At 52.0% G+C, this 16,483-nt stretch overlaps 2 protein-coding genes across 3 annotated transcripts in view; one reads left to right on the top strand and one right to left on the bottom strand.

The window, feature by feature from the left end:
* Positions 1 to 516: 516 nt before the first annotated feature.
* Positions 517 to 3,489, bottom strand: TNNC1 (troponin C1, slow skeletal and cardiac type). The gene is made up of 6 exons (XM_025374948.1): positions 3,411 to 3,489; positions 1,904 to 1,934; positions 1,527 to 1,673; positions 1,165 to 1,279; positions 812 to 948; positions 517 to 727 (listed from the first exon to the last, which is right to left on the bottom strand). Exons 1-6 carry the CDS (start codon positions 3,432 to 3,434, stop codon positions 696 to 698), a joined length of 486 nt encoding a protein of 161 aa, XP_025230733.1. The 5' UTR covers positions 3,435 to 3,489; the 3' UTR covers positions 517 to 695.
* A 1,067-nt stretch (positions 3,490 to 4,556) lies between these two features.
* Positions 4,557 to 16,483, top strand: part of NISCH (nischarin) — a 38,844-nt gene continuing 26,917 nt past the window's right edge. The window contains exons 1-4 of one of the 2 annotated variants that reach the window (XM_025377899.1): positions 4,557 to 4,586; positions 5,044 to 5,172; positions 7,266 to 7,349; positions 8,077 to 8,259. In XM_025377899.1, coding sequence (XP_025233684.1) covers positions 5,080 to 5,172; positions 7,266 to 7,349; positions 8,077 to 8,259 — 360 coding nt within the window. In that variant the 5' untranslated portion in view covers positions 4,557 to 4,586; positions 5,044 to 5,079. Of the gene's footprint in view, positions 4,587 to 4,944; positions 5,173 to 7,265; positions 7,350 to 8,076; positions 8,260 to 16,483 lie in introns of those variants that run through there. The other variant, XM_025377900.1, reaches the window with a different exon arrangement.

Raw genomic sequence — 16,483 nt, 5'->3', positions numbered from 1 at the left:
TGCGCCTCTGGCCCTGGGAGTCAATGTTGCTGGCAGGAAATACAAGTGAGTGGGCAGGTGAACTAGCACTGTGGGCCTGCAGGGACCCCACAGGCTCAGCTCCATTCCAGCCACGGCTGAGAGGTAACGGGGGTTGCTCTGCCAGGCAGCATTCAGGGCCTAGCTGTGTACCGCAGTGAACCACTCTCTCCAAGGAGAGGACCCCTAGGCTGCCACAGTGGTTGACCAAAGTGATGGCCCCCAGGAACTTGTAGGGGTTCTAGGCCCCCACAGACGCCAGATGCTGAATCCCTGGAGATGGTGCCTGGGCATGAGGAGTGATAGAGGGCAGCCAGCAGGGCAGGCCACACAGCAGTCTCCGATCTCATCTCACTCCCCGCAGAAGGCAGTGTGGAGTGGCGGTCAGGCACCAGGCACTGCAGCCAGCCTGCCTACGACAGGGAAGGAAGCAGTCATCGGGTAAGAGTGAGTCCTGAGGAAGAGTCCCCGGCCCAGGGACACCAGAGGCAGACAGCAGACCTCTGGGGAGCACACTTTATTTGCATCTCCCAGGACACAGTTGGGGAGGGAGTCAGGGGATTTGGGGTTGAGGATATGGCCAGGCTCAGGTCCTGGGACCCCAACCCCCTCCCCAACCCCAGGACTCAGCTGGAGTTGGAGGCTGGGCATGGGAAGCTCTGGGTGAAGGTCAGCATCTACTCCACACCCTTCATGAACTCCAGGAACTCTGTGGAAAGAGGGGCAGGTGTGGGTCGGGGGTGGGGGCTGGGCAGGGCATGGAGGCAGGGGACCAGCCCACCTACCCACTTACCATCATAGTCGATGCGGCCATCGTTGTTCTTGTCTCCGTCCTTCATGAGCTCCTCGATGTCGTCCTCTGTGATGGTCTCGCCTGTAGCCTGCAGCATCATCTTCAGCTCATCCAGGTCGATGTAGCCATCAGCGTTTCTGTGGGGAGGGGGCTCAGGGTAGGACTGTGGGGAGGGCATAAGGCAGCCCCACCCATGTCCCAGGAGGCAGAGCAGGGACACTGGGAGATGGGGCATCCCTCTCCCCAATCAGGCAGAGGCCGCAGGGTCCCTAGGCCTGGAATCTGAGACCGCCCTCCTCTCCAGTTCGGCTTGAGTGTGGGTCAGGGTCAGAGGTCAAGGGTCACATGCTCACTTGTCAAACATGCGGAAGAGGTCAGACAGCTCCTCCTCAGATTTCCCTTTGCTGTCGTCCTTCATGCACCGAACCATCATGACCAGGAACTCATCAAAGTCCACCGTGCCGCTGCCTGGGGGTGGGCGGCATGGCCGTTACAGAGGCCGGGGTAGGTACTGCAGGCAGCACCTTCGACATGAACCCCCATGTTCTCACCGCACCCTCACACCAAATGCCAGGCTTCTGTGGCCATTATGCCCATTTTATAGATGAGGCAACTGAGGCTCAGATAGGCAAAACCGCTCCCAGCTAAACAGAGCCAGCATTCCAGCCCCCAGCCAGCTGGGGTTCTTCTGGAGCCTGGGGAGGAGGGGGCTCACCGTCCTCGTCCACCTCGTCAATCATCTCCTGCAGCTCCTCAGGGGTGGGGTTCTGGCCCAGCATCCTCATCACCTTGCCCAGCTCCTTGGTGCTGATGCAGCCATCCTCAGCACCCAGCACGAAGATGTCAAAGGCTGCCTTGAACTCTGTGTTCAGGGGTTGGGGGGCACAGTAGTCAGGGCTCAGCAGCCAGGACCTCAGAAGGCCAGAACCCTGGGGCCATCTGCCAACCTGCCCACCTCCCTCGGAGACCTCTCTGAGGTCAGAGCAAGAGGGACCAAGCCTCTGCTCTCTGGTCTGGGGTCCTCTTCTGGTAAGGGGTCCCCATGCCAGCCTGGCCCCGCTGGTCTCCCACATGTGTGATAGGGGTTCTCACCATTTTTCTGCTCTTCTGTCAGCTGCTCTACCTAGAAAGGAAAGGGAATCTCAGGGCTCAGACTCAGGCATAGCTGCTGCTGAGGAAACCAATCCATTCCACAGGTGAGAAGGCTGGAGCCGGAGGAGGCAGGCTATTTCCAGGCCACATGGCGGAGGTCTCAGTCTTCCCTCCCTGCCCCCAAAGCCCTGATGTGACCCAGCTGGCCTCACTGAGACTGGGCTCAGGGCCAGGGTGACAGGTGGGCACCCGCTTCAGGGCCAAGGTGACCCTCAGTAACAATAGTCAGTGACCACTCAATGCCCTTTCAGCCCCTGATGAAACTCAAGCTGGGTGGCCCGAGGGACAGCTGTCCCTCAAGTTGGGACAATAAAACCAGTGTGGGGGCAGGCAAGCCACCCACTGTAACCTGACCAGGGTGGCCACTGGGCTATTTTTAATGAGGAACAAAGTTAAACCTGGTGATTGTTCTGGGGACTTTGGCATGCAGGGGGTGGGGCAGCGTTATCTGGCCCCCTGGCCTGCTAGTGCCGCCTCAGGAGCCAAAATTAGTCCCCAGCTCCGCCAGGCCTTGTATGGGCACTGGGTGGAGGGCTGCCCCCACTCCAGCTCCATGGACTCCCACAGGATAAGCAGGCGTGCCCCCAGAGCTGGCTGTAGCACTTCCCTGCCCAGCAGTGAGGGAGGCTGAGGGAGGGGTTCCCCTGGGGACAGCTGTTCATTCCAGGATGTCCTTGCTCTGGGGTTGGGGGAGGTCACCACCACCCCTGGATAGAATAGCATCTGAAGACCCCCAGTGACCCAGGAGGCTGCAGGGGCTTGGGGTGACCACTCTCCAGCCCTTGTTCCCTCGCTCTCACCCCTAGCTAAGCCACTGAGCGCTGAGCCTGCCAGGCATGATGGGAGCTGGGGCCCCAGTTCTCTGTTCCTTCTTCCTTGGTTCTCCCTCTTGTCCAGAACTTCCCTGCCTCAAACTTCAAAGCCCCATCTCCAGCCCAGGACTCAAGCTCTGCAGCCCACTCCTCTCACACCCTCCACCTCCCAAAGCATCTTCGGCCAGTCAAGGGGCTGGAGTGGGGTAGCAGATTTTGAGCATGTGAGAAGCATAATGTGAGGGGCAGAAATGGGGGTTGGGGACAGGGAGACAGTAATGGGGACTCAGACAGCTCAGGAGGAAGAGATGAAGAGAAAGGCAAAAATGTCCAGAGACAAATGCAGAGACATGTGGCTGAGCAACAGTGCCTCAGACTACAGACACTTGGAAACAGAGAGTGAGACATGATGCTGAAAGCTGCGACATCCTCCACCACCCTTCAGACCCTGAACTCCCATCCCTTCTGCATCCCCAAACACCAGAACCACTGTCCCTGTGACAGCCTGGGTTGAAGGCACGTAGGCTTTCTCCTGGGTCCCCACCACTTCCCTGGGGCTACTGGCCCCCCATTCTGAGCTGAGTGAGCCCCCAGTGGGCCTGCCCACCCCAGCCCTACCCAGCCCTGTCCCTCACCGCAGCCTTGTAGATGTCATCCATGCTGGCGGCTCACAGGACAGCCTGCTGGGGTTGCCAGCCGGCCCTTGACTTAAATAGCCCTGCCCCACCGCATTCCTGGCCCAGCCCAACCCAGCCCAGCCCACCCCTGCATGTAGTATCCTCCAGTCCCTCCTCTGGTCCCAGTGATCTCAGGCTGGCCTGAGTCCCCGTGTCCTCTGCCCAGGGCAGGAAGCAGATGAAGGGCTACAAGGACCAGGTTTCTTTCCCTCCTGTCCCCCACACTCCCCAAGGGACTCTCTGAAAAGGTTTCTGGAATGAATGAAAACATGAGTCCAGTGCAGGACAGGAGTTATGAAGTCATGGGCCCTAGGCAAGGCCCAGGCAACACAGCAGCTCAGGCTCCCATCCAACCAGGGAGGCAGGTGCCATGACCACCACTTTCCAGATAAGGAAACTGAGGCTCTGGAGGAGTGGTGACTTGCCCAAGATCTGACTGACTTGGCAACCCCTGCCTTTAACTCAACTTCTCTGGAATGGGGGTGCAACGTGCAAGGAGAGGCTGGGAGTGCAGGGCCCTGCCAAGAGAAGCCTTGAATATCAAGCTCATAGTACGATGCTGTGGAACTGGTGAAGGAGGAAGTGACTGATCCACCTTAGGACAGGGTGGCCAGGAGCCTTCTGCCAGAGGAGCCTGCCCCAGACCTCCCATCCGCCCAGGAAGAAGTACTCACTTCGGGCTTAAGTCAGCTGCTGTCAGTTATTCAACAGCACCCCTACAGATGCCCCATCTGTGGCAGGCTCCTTTCCTCCTCACCCTCTAGTTAGGTTACCACCTCCCTCTTCTAGGTCTCATTTTTCCTTGGTTTAGGACTCAGTTCCCCATTCTAGCACTGTAGTTCCTGGGTCCAGGTCAATCTGTCTCCCTCGTTTCAAACTCTGGCCGGCCACCCCGTGGGGTTCTTGTGCTCAGTGGCGGCACACACCCCTCCATCCACCTACACCCTCCTTCGTACAGAGTTCGTATCAAGTTTATCCCTCTTGATAAACACGCTCCCTGCCTCGAGCACTACTGCGTGCCGGGCCGCGCATGAACCGACCCACTCAGTTGTCCAGGAGCCCCACTGACAAGAGTACTCCGAGTCTCGGAGAGGTTCAGAACTGGCCCAGAATCGTTCTCGCCCTGCTCCGGCGGTAAGCACAGGTCCTGTTTTCCCCTCCAACCCGCCTTGCCCTAAAGAGAAAGAGCTCAACAGCCAGGTGAGGCACTATTATGGCCTCCTTTATCCGGAGGAGTAAACTGAGGCCAGGAAGAGCAGTGACTTGCTTCGTGTAGCCCGGAAGGCTCGAGACCTTCTGTCCCCTCTTCCCGAGGACGGAGGGGCGATGCCCAGAGCTGTAACCACCAGGGGTCTCAGTTTCTAGCAGGCTGCGCAGCGTACCTCCAGCCGCGCCACGCAGGTAGAGATTACGCAAGCGAGCACCGCGCACGCGCGCGCTGTGGGTGGTGCCTGTCAATCACGCGCGAGGGGCGGGGCGAGGGCGCAGGAAGAAGGCGGGGCCAAGATGGCGGCGCAGCGCGCGGCGGGGGCGTGGGGCGGCGGGGGCTGGGGGGCGGTGGGACGTTGACCCCGCCCCCTACTGCTGCCAGTCTGCGCCGGGCGGCGGCGGCGGCAGAGACCCGAACATGGCGACGGCGCGTACCTTCGGGCCCGAGCGGGAAGCCGAGCCGGCCAAGGAAGCTCGCGTCTTGGGCTCGGAGCTCGTGGACACTTATACGGTTTGTTGGGGGCGCAGGCACCTGAAGCGGGGGTGGTGGCTGGGACCCGGAGTCCGACTTGGGGGCTTGGGGAGGGGTTCAGGATCTGCAACCCTGAGGAGCGGGTAGAAGGGTCTGCGATTGCGAGGGGGCTGGGACGGGGGATCTAAGGAAAGGGATCTGGGCCTCGCAGGTTCGGGTGAAGGGTTGCTTGGGGCCTGGGGAGGCGGTTTGGAAAAGGGTACGCGATCAGAAAGGGAGGCTCGGGTTGGGGGCGGCATCTGGGGATAAAGGGGGCCTGGGGAGGGGGGTGTCTAGATGAGGCTAAACTCTTCTAGATCCTCTAGGACTGGAGGGGCCCCGGCCTGAGAGACCGTTACTGGGGTTCAGGAGAAAGGCAATGGGGAGAGGGTCTCTGATGGATGGAATCAGGGAAAAGGGTCAGGCTCCGCAGGCCTTGAAGAAAGAGAAGGCGCCAGCATCCTGATCTGGGAAGCCTGCGGTGGTGGTTGAGATTTTCTCTGAGAAGTGAAGGATAGACCTGGGGGGCAGACGCCTTGGGGGTCGGGCGGAGACAAGAACGGAGGACGGGTGGAGCCCAGCTGTGAAGAAATAGGGGTGGTCTCAGTGCTGAAGCGCAGGCCCTATAAACCTTAGGAATCTTCGTGACTTTGGGCTGTGGGAGCGAGATGGGGCAACAAGCTGCGCACACACACTTCTAAGCTATGGGGGAGACAGAGGACAAATGGGGGGTAGTTTCCGACTCTGACGGGGCTGGATGCCAGGCCTGTGAGCCTGGTGGGCTGCCTGGCAAAAACTAGGCATTGAGCACCTCCCTGCTTCATCCCCTTTGTTCCCGCAGGGTAGGGAGTGGGTGGGGGCCTTGGCCCTGCCTGCACCCCCTCTCTGGCCCTCATCCTAACCTCCCCCTCTGAGGGCCATTCATCGGGCTCTTTTCTCCTTTCCTGAGGGCAAAGGGAAGGAATCAGGCAGGATGGGAAGAGGAGAGGGGTGGATCCTGGAGCAACAGGCCAGCCTGGAGAAATGGCTGCTCCTCAGGGCTGGAGAAGGCTTCAGCTCCATGCTGCAGAGAGGAGAGGGAAACTAGGTGCAGGAGGCGGGTGAGGTCTCTGAGCTGATGGCTGGCTGGCCATCAGCTAGGGGCACCTTCAGCAAGAGGGCCATCTTCAAAAAGCTCTCCCTATTCTGGACTGCACCCCTCCTCTGCATGTGTGTCGGGGGAGGTGGTGATCTAGATTGGACCCTACCATCCTCTGTCTCCGGGTGTGCCGGGTTGGATATTATGAACACACCTACCCTTTGAACACTTGCCATGGGTCAGGCCCATGGACAAAGCATTTTACATGCATTGCCTTACTTGGTCCTTGATTCTAAGATGGAGGAACTGAGGCTCAGAGAAAACTTAGGCTCCAAGTTAATTATATAAGTGACACATAAGCTGCAGCCAGGAAATGACAGAACCAGGTTTTTAACCCAGGCCTTCCTTAACCTCTAGGCCATATTGCCTCCTGATAGAGCTTAGTTGCTACCACTCCCTCCCCACATCAGCTGCTTGTGCCTTGATTCCTGGCTCAGTAGCAGAAATCACAGCCATGAACCAGTTGAAAGGGTTGGAAAAGGACTTGCTTCCAGGAGGGTAGGGCACCTGGAAAGAAGTACAACAGAGAAGATGCTCAGGCTACAACTGGCCCTCCTCTGCCTCCCTTGGAAGAAATGGCCTTGCCTGCAGCTCGGGTTGGGTTTTGAGTTACCTAGAGGCAGGAGGTAAAAAACTAAAGAGGTGACTTGTTGTGGTAATCACTTTTTTCATTCCTTATTGATAGATGGAGCCACAGACGCTTGTCCCATGTGCCTCCCAGCCCTACTGCTTGGGCCATGGAGGAGGCTGAGAGGGGCCCTGCTGGTCAGCAAGGGTCAGGTGCAGAGGCTAGTGGGCAGGGGCAGCCTGACTTTGGCCTTGGGGTGGGTCTGAGTTGCAGAGAGAAAGACTGATAAAAGATAATTGGGAAAGGTAATTGCAGCTTTTGCTATAGGGGGAGGAGACTCCTTGTTGGGACTCCCTTGCTACAAGGGCTTTTGGTTTCCCCTTTTAGGTTTACATCATACAGGTCACTGATGGCAGCCATGAGTGGACGGTAAAGCACCGCTACAGCGACTTCCATGACCTACATGAAAAGGTAACTGTTAAGAGCTGGGAGCACATATTTCAGGGCTGGAGGGTCCTGTAGGCCAAGTTTCCATTGTGCCACACATTAGTTTTAGGGCAAAAGAGGCTCCATGTCCATAGTTCTTAATAAATCACTTTGTTAATATAACTGCGTTCATTAATATAGCATGTAAATGCTAGCCTTCAGCTCTAGCATGAGCCAGTCTGCAAGGAGCATATTTGAATTTCAGTTTTAATATTTCCAGTCCTAGCTTGGATACGAGATGCTGAGACAGTTTCCTGGGAAGGCGACAGGTTTGAACTTGTTCGACCTAGCTATGGCTATTCCAAAGCCTGTGCTGTAATATCTGGCTGTGATTCCATCTTTTCTTTGCTTTTGGAGATGCTGTCTTTCTCTGGGTCATTTACAGCGTGTTTTAAAGACACACCACTGCCCTAATTGGTTTTTACTCTGGCTTGGAAAAGATGGCAATTTTAGGGGCAAAAGGTGTTACTTTTCTGAATGTCTCCAAAGTCTCCAGATGGAATTCCTTGTCTGGAATTGTATTGGTATTTCTAATGCTAATTTGGATTGAAAGAGGCGAATCCCAGGTGCCCTCGTTTGGTCACTGATCTTGGTACTGCAGGGAGGGGCTGTGCAAGTGCTGACAAGCGCCTGTCCTCAGGCTTCTTGCCTCGGCCTTACATAGGCACAGAGCCTCTTAGTCTGTGGTTGATGTGCTTATGTTTTTTTACAGCTCGTTGCAGAGAGAAAGATTGATAAAAATCTGCTTCCGCCCAAAAAGATAATTGGGAAAAACTCAAGAAGCTTGGTGGAGAAGAGGGAGAAGGATCTGGAGGTCTACCTCCAGAAACTCCTGGCTGCCTTCCCTGGCGTGACCCCCAGAGTGCTGGCCCACTTCTTGCATTTTCACTTCTATGTAAGTTCCTCATTGGGTTTTTACCTGTGCCTGCAAACCCACAACTGCCAAGCTTGAGGCAGCAAACCAGGGGGGACCTCAGCTTTGAGGTGGGCCAGGGTTTGACCCTAGGTTAGAAGATGGAGGAACGTCACCCTGGTTAGGGATGTGTTGTGGGCAGAAGCATGTTAGTTGACAGATTTGCCTTAAATTAGACTGAGTGTGGCCACAGAGATGCTTTCCTCTACCACAAGGCATTTTGTTTAGCAAAAATGGCCTGTGGGTGTTTAAGCTAGGTTTCCATCCAGATGGATGAGGCTGGATTAGAAACAGCTGACACCTGGGATAGACTATTGTTGAGTTATTGGTTCACAGCTCAAAACTAATTAAGGGATTAGTCTGTGATGGTGGAATATCACCATCTTGGGACGTGTAATCGGGGTCCACGCTGCCAGGGTGCTAAGGTTGAGGGTAGATAATTTCCTCTGATGGGAGAGTGTGTCGTAGAACAGCTCTGTACTCCGTCCTGGACAGAAGAACAACTTTCGTAAGTTGCTGGGGACAGAATGTGTTGTCAGACTTTAAGAACAGCACTTAGGCAGTGTGAAACCACAATATTTGGGGTTTTTTTTTTTTGTTTTTTTTGGTTGTTGTTTTTTTGAGACGGAGTCTCACTCTGTCACCCAGGCTGGAGTGCAGTGGCCAGATCTCGGCTCACTGCAAGCTCCACCTCCCGGGTTTACACCATTCTCCTGCCTCAGCCTCCCGATTAGCTGGGACTACAGGTGCCTGCCACCTCGCCCGGCTAGTTTTTTTTTATTTTTTTATTTTTTTAGTAGAGACGGGGTTTCACCGTGTTAGCCAGGATGGTCTCGATCTCCTGACCTCGTGATCCACCCATCTCGGCCTCCCAAAGTACTGGGATTACAGGTTTGAGCCACCACACCTGGCCAATATTCGTTTTTTTGAGACGGAGTCTTGCTCTGTCACCGAGGCTGGAGTGCAGTGGCGCGATCTCGGCTCACTGCAACCTGCGCCTCTTGGGTTCAAGCAATTCTCCTGCCTCAGCCTCCCGAGTAGCTGGGACTACAGACTTGTGCCACCACACCCAGCTAATTTTTGTGTTTTTAGTAGAGATGGGGTTTCACCATGTTGGCCAGACTGGTCTGGAACTCCTGACCTCAAGTGATCTGCCTGCCTCAGCCTCCCAAAGTGCTGAGATTACTGGCATGTGCCACTGCACCTGGCCGAAACCACAATATTAAATAGCAGTTCTATTTATGAGAATTTTTTTCTAAGGAAAAATCAGGCAACTGCAAAAAGGATATATGAACAAAGGTAGTCATTCCAGGGTTGTAACAAGATAGTAAGGACAACCCTAAAGTCTAGTAGAAGAGGTTACAAAAAAAGAAAAAAAAGAAAACAGGCCGGGCGCAGTGGCTCACGCCTGTAATCCCAGCACTTTGGGAGGCCGAGGTGGGCAGATCACTTGAGGTCAGGAGTTCGAGACCAGCCTGGCCAACATGGTGAAACCCCATCTTTACTAAAAATACAAAAATTAGCTGGGTGTGGTAGCAGGCACCTGTAATGCCAGCTACTTGGGAGGCTGAGGCAGGAGAATCGCTTGAACCCAAGAGGCAGAGGTTGCAGTGAGTCGAGATCATGCCACTGCACTCCAGCCTGGGCAACAGAGAGTGAGACTTCATCTCAGAAAAAAAAGAAAAAAAGAAAAATCAAAGGGTACAGCGAGGCTGAGCACAGTGGCTCATGCCTGTGATCCTAGCTCTTTGGGAAAAAACAAACAAAAAACAAGTCTGCAGCTCCCCCATCATTTTCCCAGCAGCACACCAGTCTTCCCAGCAGACTCTGTCTCAAAAAAATGCAGCTTTCTTAAGCAGTATCCAATCGTATGGCTGTAGTTTTTTTGTTTTTTTTTTTTTTTTTTTGAGACAGGGTCTCACTCCCTTGCTCAGGCTGGAGTGCAGTGGCCTGATCATGGGTCACTGCAACCTCAAACTCCTGGGCTCAAGCGATCTTCTTGCCTCAACTTCCCAAATAGCTGGAACTATAGGTGCATGCCACCACACCCAGCTAATTTTTAAAATTTTTTTGTAAAGATGGGGTCTTGCGATATTGCTCAGGTTGGCCTCAAACTCGAGCTCAAGCAATCCTCCCACCTCTGCTTCTCAAAGTGCTTGGACTGTAGGCATGAGCCACGTACCTGGCTGACTATGGTCTCATTTTTATAAAAAGTTGATATGGACATATTTGTCTAGGAAAACTCTAGGAGGTTTACGTACACCAAAATGCTAAGACTAGTTTTTTCTGAGTGATAGATTTTCAGATAATTTATGTTTACTCGTTTTCCCTTTATATGATGAAGATGGGGAAGAATCCACTCCCTTATTCAGGCTCACCCTGAAGTAACCTGTGAGTTATGGTCCTAAAAGCCCAGCTGTATTTAAAATACAACTTTCTTGGCCAGGTGCAGTGGCTCACGCCTGTAATCCCAGCACTTTGGGAAGGCCCAGATAGGCAGATCACTTGAGGCCAGGAGTTCTAGACCAGCCTGGCCAACATAGCGAAACCCCTTCACTACTAAAAATACAAAAATTAGCTGCACGTGGTGGCGTATGCCTGTAGTCCCAGCTACCGAGGAGAGAGGCATGAGAGTCACTTGAACCTGGGAAGGGGAGGTTGCAGTGAGCCGAGGTCATGCCACTGCACTTCAGCCTGGGCCATAGAGTGAGACTCCGTCTCAAAAACAACAACAACAACAACAACAACAACTTCCTTAAAGTCTTTTCAGAGTAAGACAGTTGAACTTTTCTTGCATCACTGAAGAGCCTAGAAATTTGGTGGCAGTGCTAACCTTGGGCCACTGAGCTTGGCAGGAATAGGTGAAAAAGTAGATAGCATTCACAGATGGGAACTGTGTATGTGCTTTGGATTTTATTTAGCATATACCAGCAAGTATAGGGTTAGCAACATACCCTTTTGTAAACATATTTTTACCCTTTCTTATGTGAGAAAAAATTTGCGTTCCTTATGCAAGTCTTTCAGATAAACTTTACTGGTTAGTATTTTAAGAAATAATGTACTTTAAAGGTCACGCACAGTGGCTCACACCTGTAATCCCAGTACTTTGGAAGGCCGAGGCGGGCGGATCATGAGGTCAGGAGATCGAGACCATCCTGGCTAACATGGTGAAATCCCATCTCTACTAAAAATACAAAAAATTAGCCGGGCATGGTGGCGGGCGCCTGTAGTCCCAGCTACTCGGGAGGCTGAGGCAGGAGAATGGCGTGAACCTGGGAGGTGGAGCTTGCAGTGAGCTGAGAGACCGTGTCACTACACTCCAGCCTGGGCAACGGAGCAAGATTCCGTCTCAAAAAAAAGATTGTGCTTTAAGGAAGCTTTGGTTAGCCATTTAGGGATGAAACTTGACATGCAGCCCTTTGACGGTATTTATTCCTTACTTGATACCTGTGCCTTTGAGGAGAGATCTCGCTGGCTGCCTCACATGTGCCTGGCTCTGAGGGTAGAAAGGCCTGGACTGCGCTTTTGAAACTGGTTTGCCTGAGATGGGCCTGAGCTGGCTACATCTGGTTCTGGCTTGAGGCAGGCTCCACTACTTGTAGAAGTTTTGATGTATTTGGAATTAGTGTTATCAAACAGGTCCCTAAGTTATATAAATCCTAGGATTTAAAAAAGCAATTGAACCCATCTTTGGATTAAACCCACAGTTGATCAGCCATGGCACTGCTGACATTTTGGACTGGATAATGTGTTTCTGTAAGGAGCTATCCCATGCGTTGTTTAGCAGCACCCTGGCTTCTACCCACTGGATGCGAGTAGCACTTCGCCACCCAGCTATGGCAATTAAAGATGTCTCCAGACATTGCCAAATGTCCCACTTGAAAACCACTGGATTAGATCTTCATTTGGGGCCTAAAGATTTGTCAGCCTTTTCTCCAGGCTGGGAGCTCTCTAGGGAATGTTTCTCTTAACTTTTATACCATCTGTGTCCTCTTGGAAATTGTTCCACATGTGTTCTGCCTCTTGTGTTGCTGACATTGGATAGGGTGGACCCAGGGAACCCTATTTGGTCATGGGGTGAATTTTTTTATTTTGATTTTTTGAGACAGAGTTTCGTTCTTATTGCCCAGGCTGGAGTGCAGCGGTGCGATCTCGGCTTACTGCAACCTCCGCCTCCCAGGTTCAAGTGATTCTCCTGCTTTAGCCTCTTGAGTAGCTGGGTTTACAGATGGCCTGCCACCACACCTGGCTAATTTTTTGTATTTTTAGTAGAGGTGGGGTTTCACTATGTTGGCGAGGCTGGTCTCGAACGTCTGACCTCGTGATCCACCTGCCTCAGCCTCCCAAAGTGCTGGAATTACAGACGTGAGCCACCACGCCTGGCCATGGTGTGGATTTTTAAAAATTGAGGTATAATTCACATACCATAAAATTAACTCTTTTTAATGTGTACAATTTATTTATTTATTATTATTATTAAACTTTAAGTTCTGGGGTACATGTGCCAAATGTGCAGGTTTGTTACATAGGTATACATGTGCCACGGTGGTTTGCTGCACCCAGTGTGTACAATTTAGTAGTTTTTAGTATATTCACAACTTTGAGTGACCATCGCCACTATCTAATTCCAGAACATTTCATCAGCCCAAAAAGGAACCTGTACCTGTTAGCAGAAGCTTCCCATCCCTCTGTGCCCCAGCCCCTGGCAGTCACTAATCTACTTTTTGTCCTTATGGATTTGCCTCTTCTGGACATTTCATAGAAATGGAATCATACAGTGTGTGGCCTTTTGTGACTGGCTTCTTTAATTTAGCCTTATGTTTTCAAGGTCCGTTCATATTATAGTGTGAATCCTTCGGTCCTTTTATGATGGAGTAATAGTGTATTTTTTGGATATACCACATTATGTTTATTTATTAGCAGTTGATAAGTGTTAGGTTTGTTTCCATTTTTGGCCATTGTGAATGATGCTGCTATGAGCATTTGTATGTTAATTTTTATGTGAACTTATGTTTTCATTTTTGTTGGATATATAGCCAAAAGTGGAACCTGAGTTATATGGTAACTCTATGTTTGACTTTTTGAGGAACTACCAAATTGTTCTCCAAAGTTGTTGCACCATTTGACGTTTCCATCGGCAGTGTACAGGTTCTAATTTCCCCACATTCTTGCTTAACACTTCTTGTCCTTTTTTTTTTTTTTTTTTTAATCATAGTTGTTCTGGTGGGTGTGAAGTGGTATCTCATTGTGGTTTTAATTTGCATTTCCCTGATGACTAATGTTATTGAGCCTCTTCTTTTTTTTTTTTTTTGAGACAGAGTCTCGCTCTGTCGCACAGGCTGGGGTGCAGGGGCATGATCCTGGCTCACTGCAACCTGTGCCTCCCCGGTTCAAGCGATGCTCATGCCTCAGCCTCCCGAGTAGCTGGGACTATAGGCGTGCACCACCATGCCTGGCTAATTTGTATATATTTTTTTAGTACAGATGGGGTTTCACCATGTTGGCCAGGATGGTCTCAAACTTCTGGCCTCAAGTGATCTGTCCACCTTGGCCTCCCAAAGTGCTGAGATTACAGGTGTGAGCCACCACATCTGGCCTGAGCCTCTTTCCATATGGTATTTGGCCATTTGCATATCTTCTTCGGAGAAAAGTATCCAATTCTTTATCCTTTTAAAAATCAGATTGGGCAGGGCGTGGGTGGCTCATGCCTGCAATCCCAGCACTTTGGAAGGCTAAGGCGGGCGGATTACTTGAGGCCAGGGGTTCGAGACCAGCCTGGCCGACATGGAGAAACTCTGTCTCTACTAAAAATACACAAATCAGCCATGCATGGTGGTATGTGCCTGTAATCTCAGCTACTTGGGAGACTGAGGCACAAGAATGGCTTGAACCTGAGAGGCGAAGGTTGCAATGAGCCAAGACCACACCACTGCACTCCAGCCTGGGTGACAGGGTAAGACTGTCTAAAAAAAAAAAAAAGTCAGATTATCTTTGTTGAGTTGTAAGAGTTCTTTATATATTCTGGCTACTAGACTTTTAGAAACATGCAAATACTTTTTCATATTCTGTGAGTTGTCTTTTTTTTTTTTTCTTTGAGATGCAATCTTGCTCTGTTGCCCAAGCTGGAGTACAGTGGTGTGATCTCGACTCACTGCAACCTCCACCCCTGGGGTTCAATTCTCGTGCCTCAGCCTCCCGAGTAGCTGGGACTGCAGGCACATGCCACCATGCATGGCTAATTTTTTTTGAGACAGAGTCTTGCTGCATCGCCCAGGCTCGAGTCCAGTGACGCAATCTCAGCTTACTGCAACCTCCGCCTCCTGGGTTCAAGCAATTCTGTCTCAGCCTCCCGAGTAGCTGGGACTACAGGCATGCACCACCACGTCCAGCTAATTTTTGTAGTTTTAGTAGAGATGGGGTTTTACCATATTGGTCAGGCTGGTCTTGAACTCCTGACCTTAGGTGGTCCACCCTTCTTGGCCTCCCAAAGTGCCGGGATTACAGCCTTAGCCACCACGCCTGGCCTGCCTGGCTAATTTTTGTATTTTTAGTAGAGACAGGGTTTTACTGTGTTGGCCAGGCTGGTCTCGGACTCCTGACCTTAGGTGATCCACCTGCCTCAGCCTCCCAAATTGATGGGATTACAGGGGTTAGCCACCGTGCCTGGCCATCTTTCCATTTTCTTGATGGTCTTCATTGAAGCACAAAAGATTTAGATTTTGATTAAGTTCAGTTTATCAGGCCGGGCGCGGTGGCTCAAGCCTGTAATCGCGCCACTGCACTCCAGCCTGGGCGACAGAGCGAGACTCCGTCTCAAAAAAAAAAAAAAAAAGCGGGGGGGACTGTGCAGTGAAGGTCAGTGGCTTAGAAGAGTGTTGGGCCTGAGGTTAGGGCTCACCACGTGCTAGCCATTACTAGGTGGTCCAGGAAAAGAAAGGAATTAAGTTCTCTTGAAAGGTGTTTATATTGTTGTCTTCTTTTAAAGTTAGTTGGCTAGAACAAAGATCCTTTTCAAAATTTGGAATCAGGGGCTGTGTTGAACTGTTAGAATCTTAACATTGGCTTTAGCATCCAATTTATTTCCATAATTTGTTTTAGTTTCTAAGTATTGAGGCTGTGAATTATAACAGATTTTCTTTTGAACTTGCAGTCTTGCAACTCTCTTCAGTTAAAGCTGAGGTTTGAATCCATCAATGGGGTATTTTAGCTTAAAGTTGAATCACACATATGCCTGACTCCTGCTACAATGCCTCATCACCAACATAAATTAAAGTGAAACGAGGAGGGCCAGGCGCAGTGGCTCATACCTGTAATCCCAGCACTTTGGGAGCCTGAGGCAGATGGATCGTGAGGTCAGGAGTTCAAGACCAGCCTGGCAGCTGGAGGCCGGGCGCGGTGGCTCACACCTGTAATCCCAGCACTTTGGGAGGCCGAGGCGGGCGGATCACGAGGTCAGGAGATCGAGACCATCCTGGCTAACACGGTGAAACCCCGTCTCTACTAAAAAATGCAAAAAATTAGCCGGGCGTGGCGGCGGGCGCCTCTGATCCCAGCTACTCAGGAGGCTGAGGCAGGAGAGTGGCGTGAACCCAGGAGGCGGAGCTTGCAGTGAGCCGAGATCGCGCCACTGCACTCCAGCCTGGGCGACTGAGCGAGACTCCGTCTCAAAAAAAAAAAAAAAAAGACCAGCCTGGCCAACATGGTGAAACTCCTTCTCTACTAAAGATACAAAAAATTAACCAGGTGTGGTGGTGGCACGCACCTGTAATCCCAGCTACTCCAGAGACTGAGGCAGGAGAATCGCTTGAACCCAAGAGGTGGAGGTTGCAGTGAGCCGAGATCATGTCATTGCACTCCAGCCTGGGTGACAGGGCAAGACTCCGTCTCAAACAAATAAAAAAAAAAAAAGTGAGATAAGAATTCCAGCCCTTAGTGGCCGGGCGCGGTGGCTCAAGCCTGTAATCCCAGCACTTTGGGAGGCCGAGGCGGGTGGATCACAAGGTCAGGAGATCGAGACTATCCTGGCTAACATGGTGAAACCCCGTCTCTACTAAAAATACAAAAAACTAGCCGGGCGCGGTAGCGGGCGCCTGTAGTCCCAGCTACTTGGGAGGCTGAGGCGGGAGAATGGCGTGAACCCGGGGGGCGGAGCTTGCAGTGAGCCGAGATCGCGCCACTGCACTCCAGCCTGGGACTACAGGCGCCC

Source organism: Theropithecus gelada, chromosome 2 (genome assembly GCF_003255815.1).
Source record: "Theropithecus gelada isolate Dixy chromosome 2, Tgel_1.0, whole genome shotgun sequence".
NCBI lineage: Eukaryota > Metazoa > Chordata > Mammalia > Primates > Cercopithecidae > Theropithecus > Theropithecus gelada.
The sequence above is the reverse complement of the archived record's forward strand: the minus strand, read 5'-3'. Positions and strand labels throughout refer to the sequence as shown.

What these genes read in the sequence shown, in the direction of transcription:
- TNNC1 (XM_025374948.1), bottom strand. Translation starts at nt 3,434, where the DNA reads ATGGATGACATCTACAAGGCTGCG. An exon ending in ATGACATCTACAAGGCTGCG is followed by an intron (nt 1,935 to 3,410) that starts GTGAGGGACAGG and finishes TTTCCTTTCTAG; the next exon opens with GTAGAGCAGCTGACAGAAGA. An exon ending in GACAGAAGAGCAGAAAAATG is followed by an intron (nt 1,674 to 1,903) that starts GTGAGAACCCCT and finishes CCCTGAACACAG; the next exon opens with AGTTCAAGGCAGCCTTTGAC.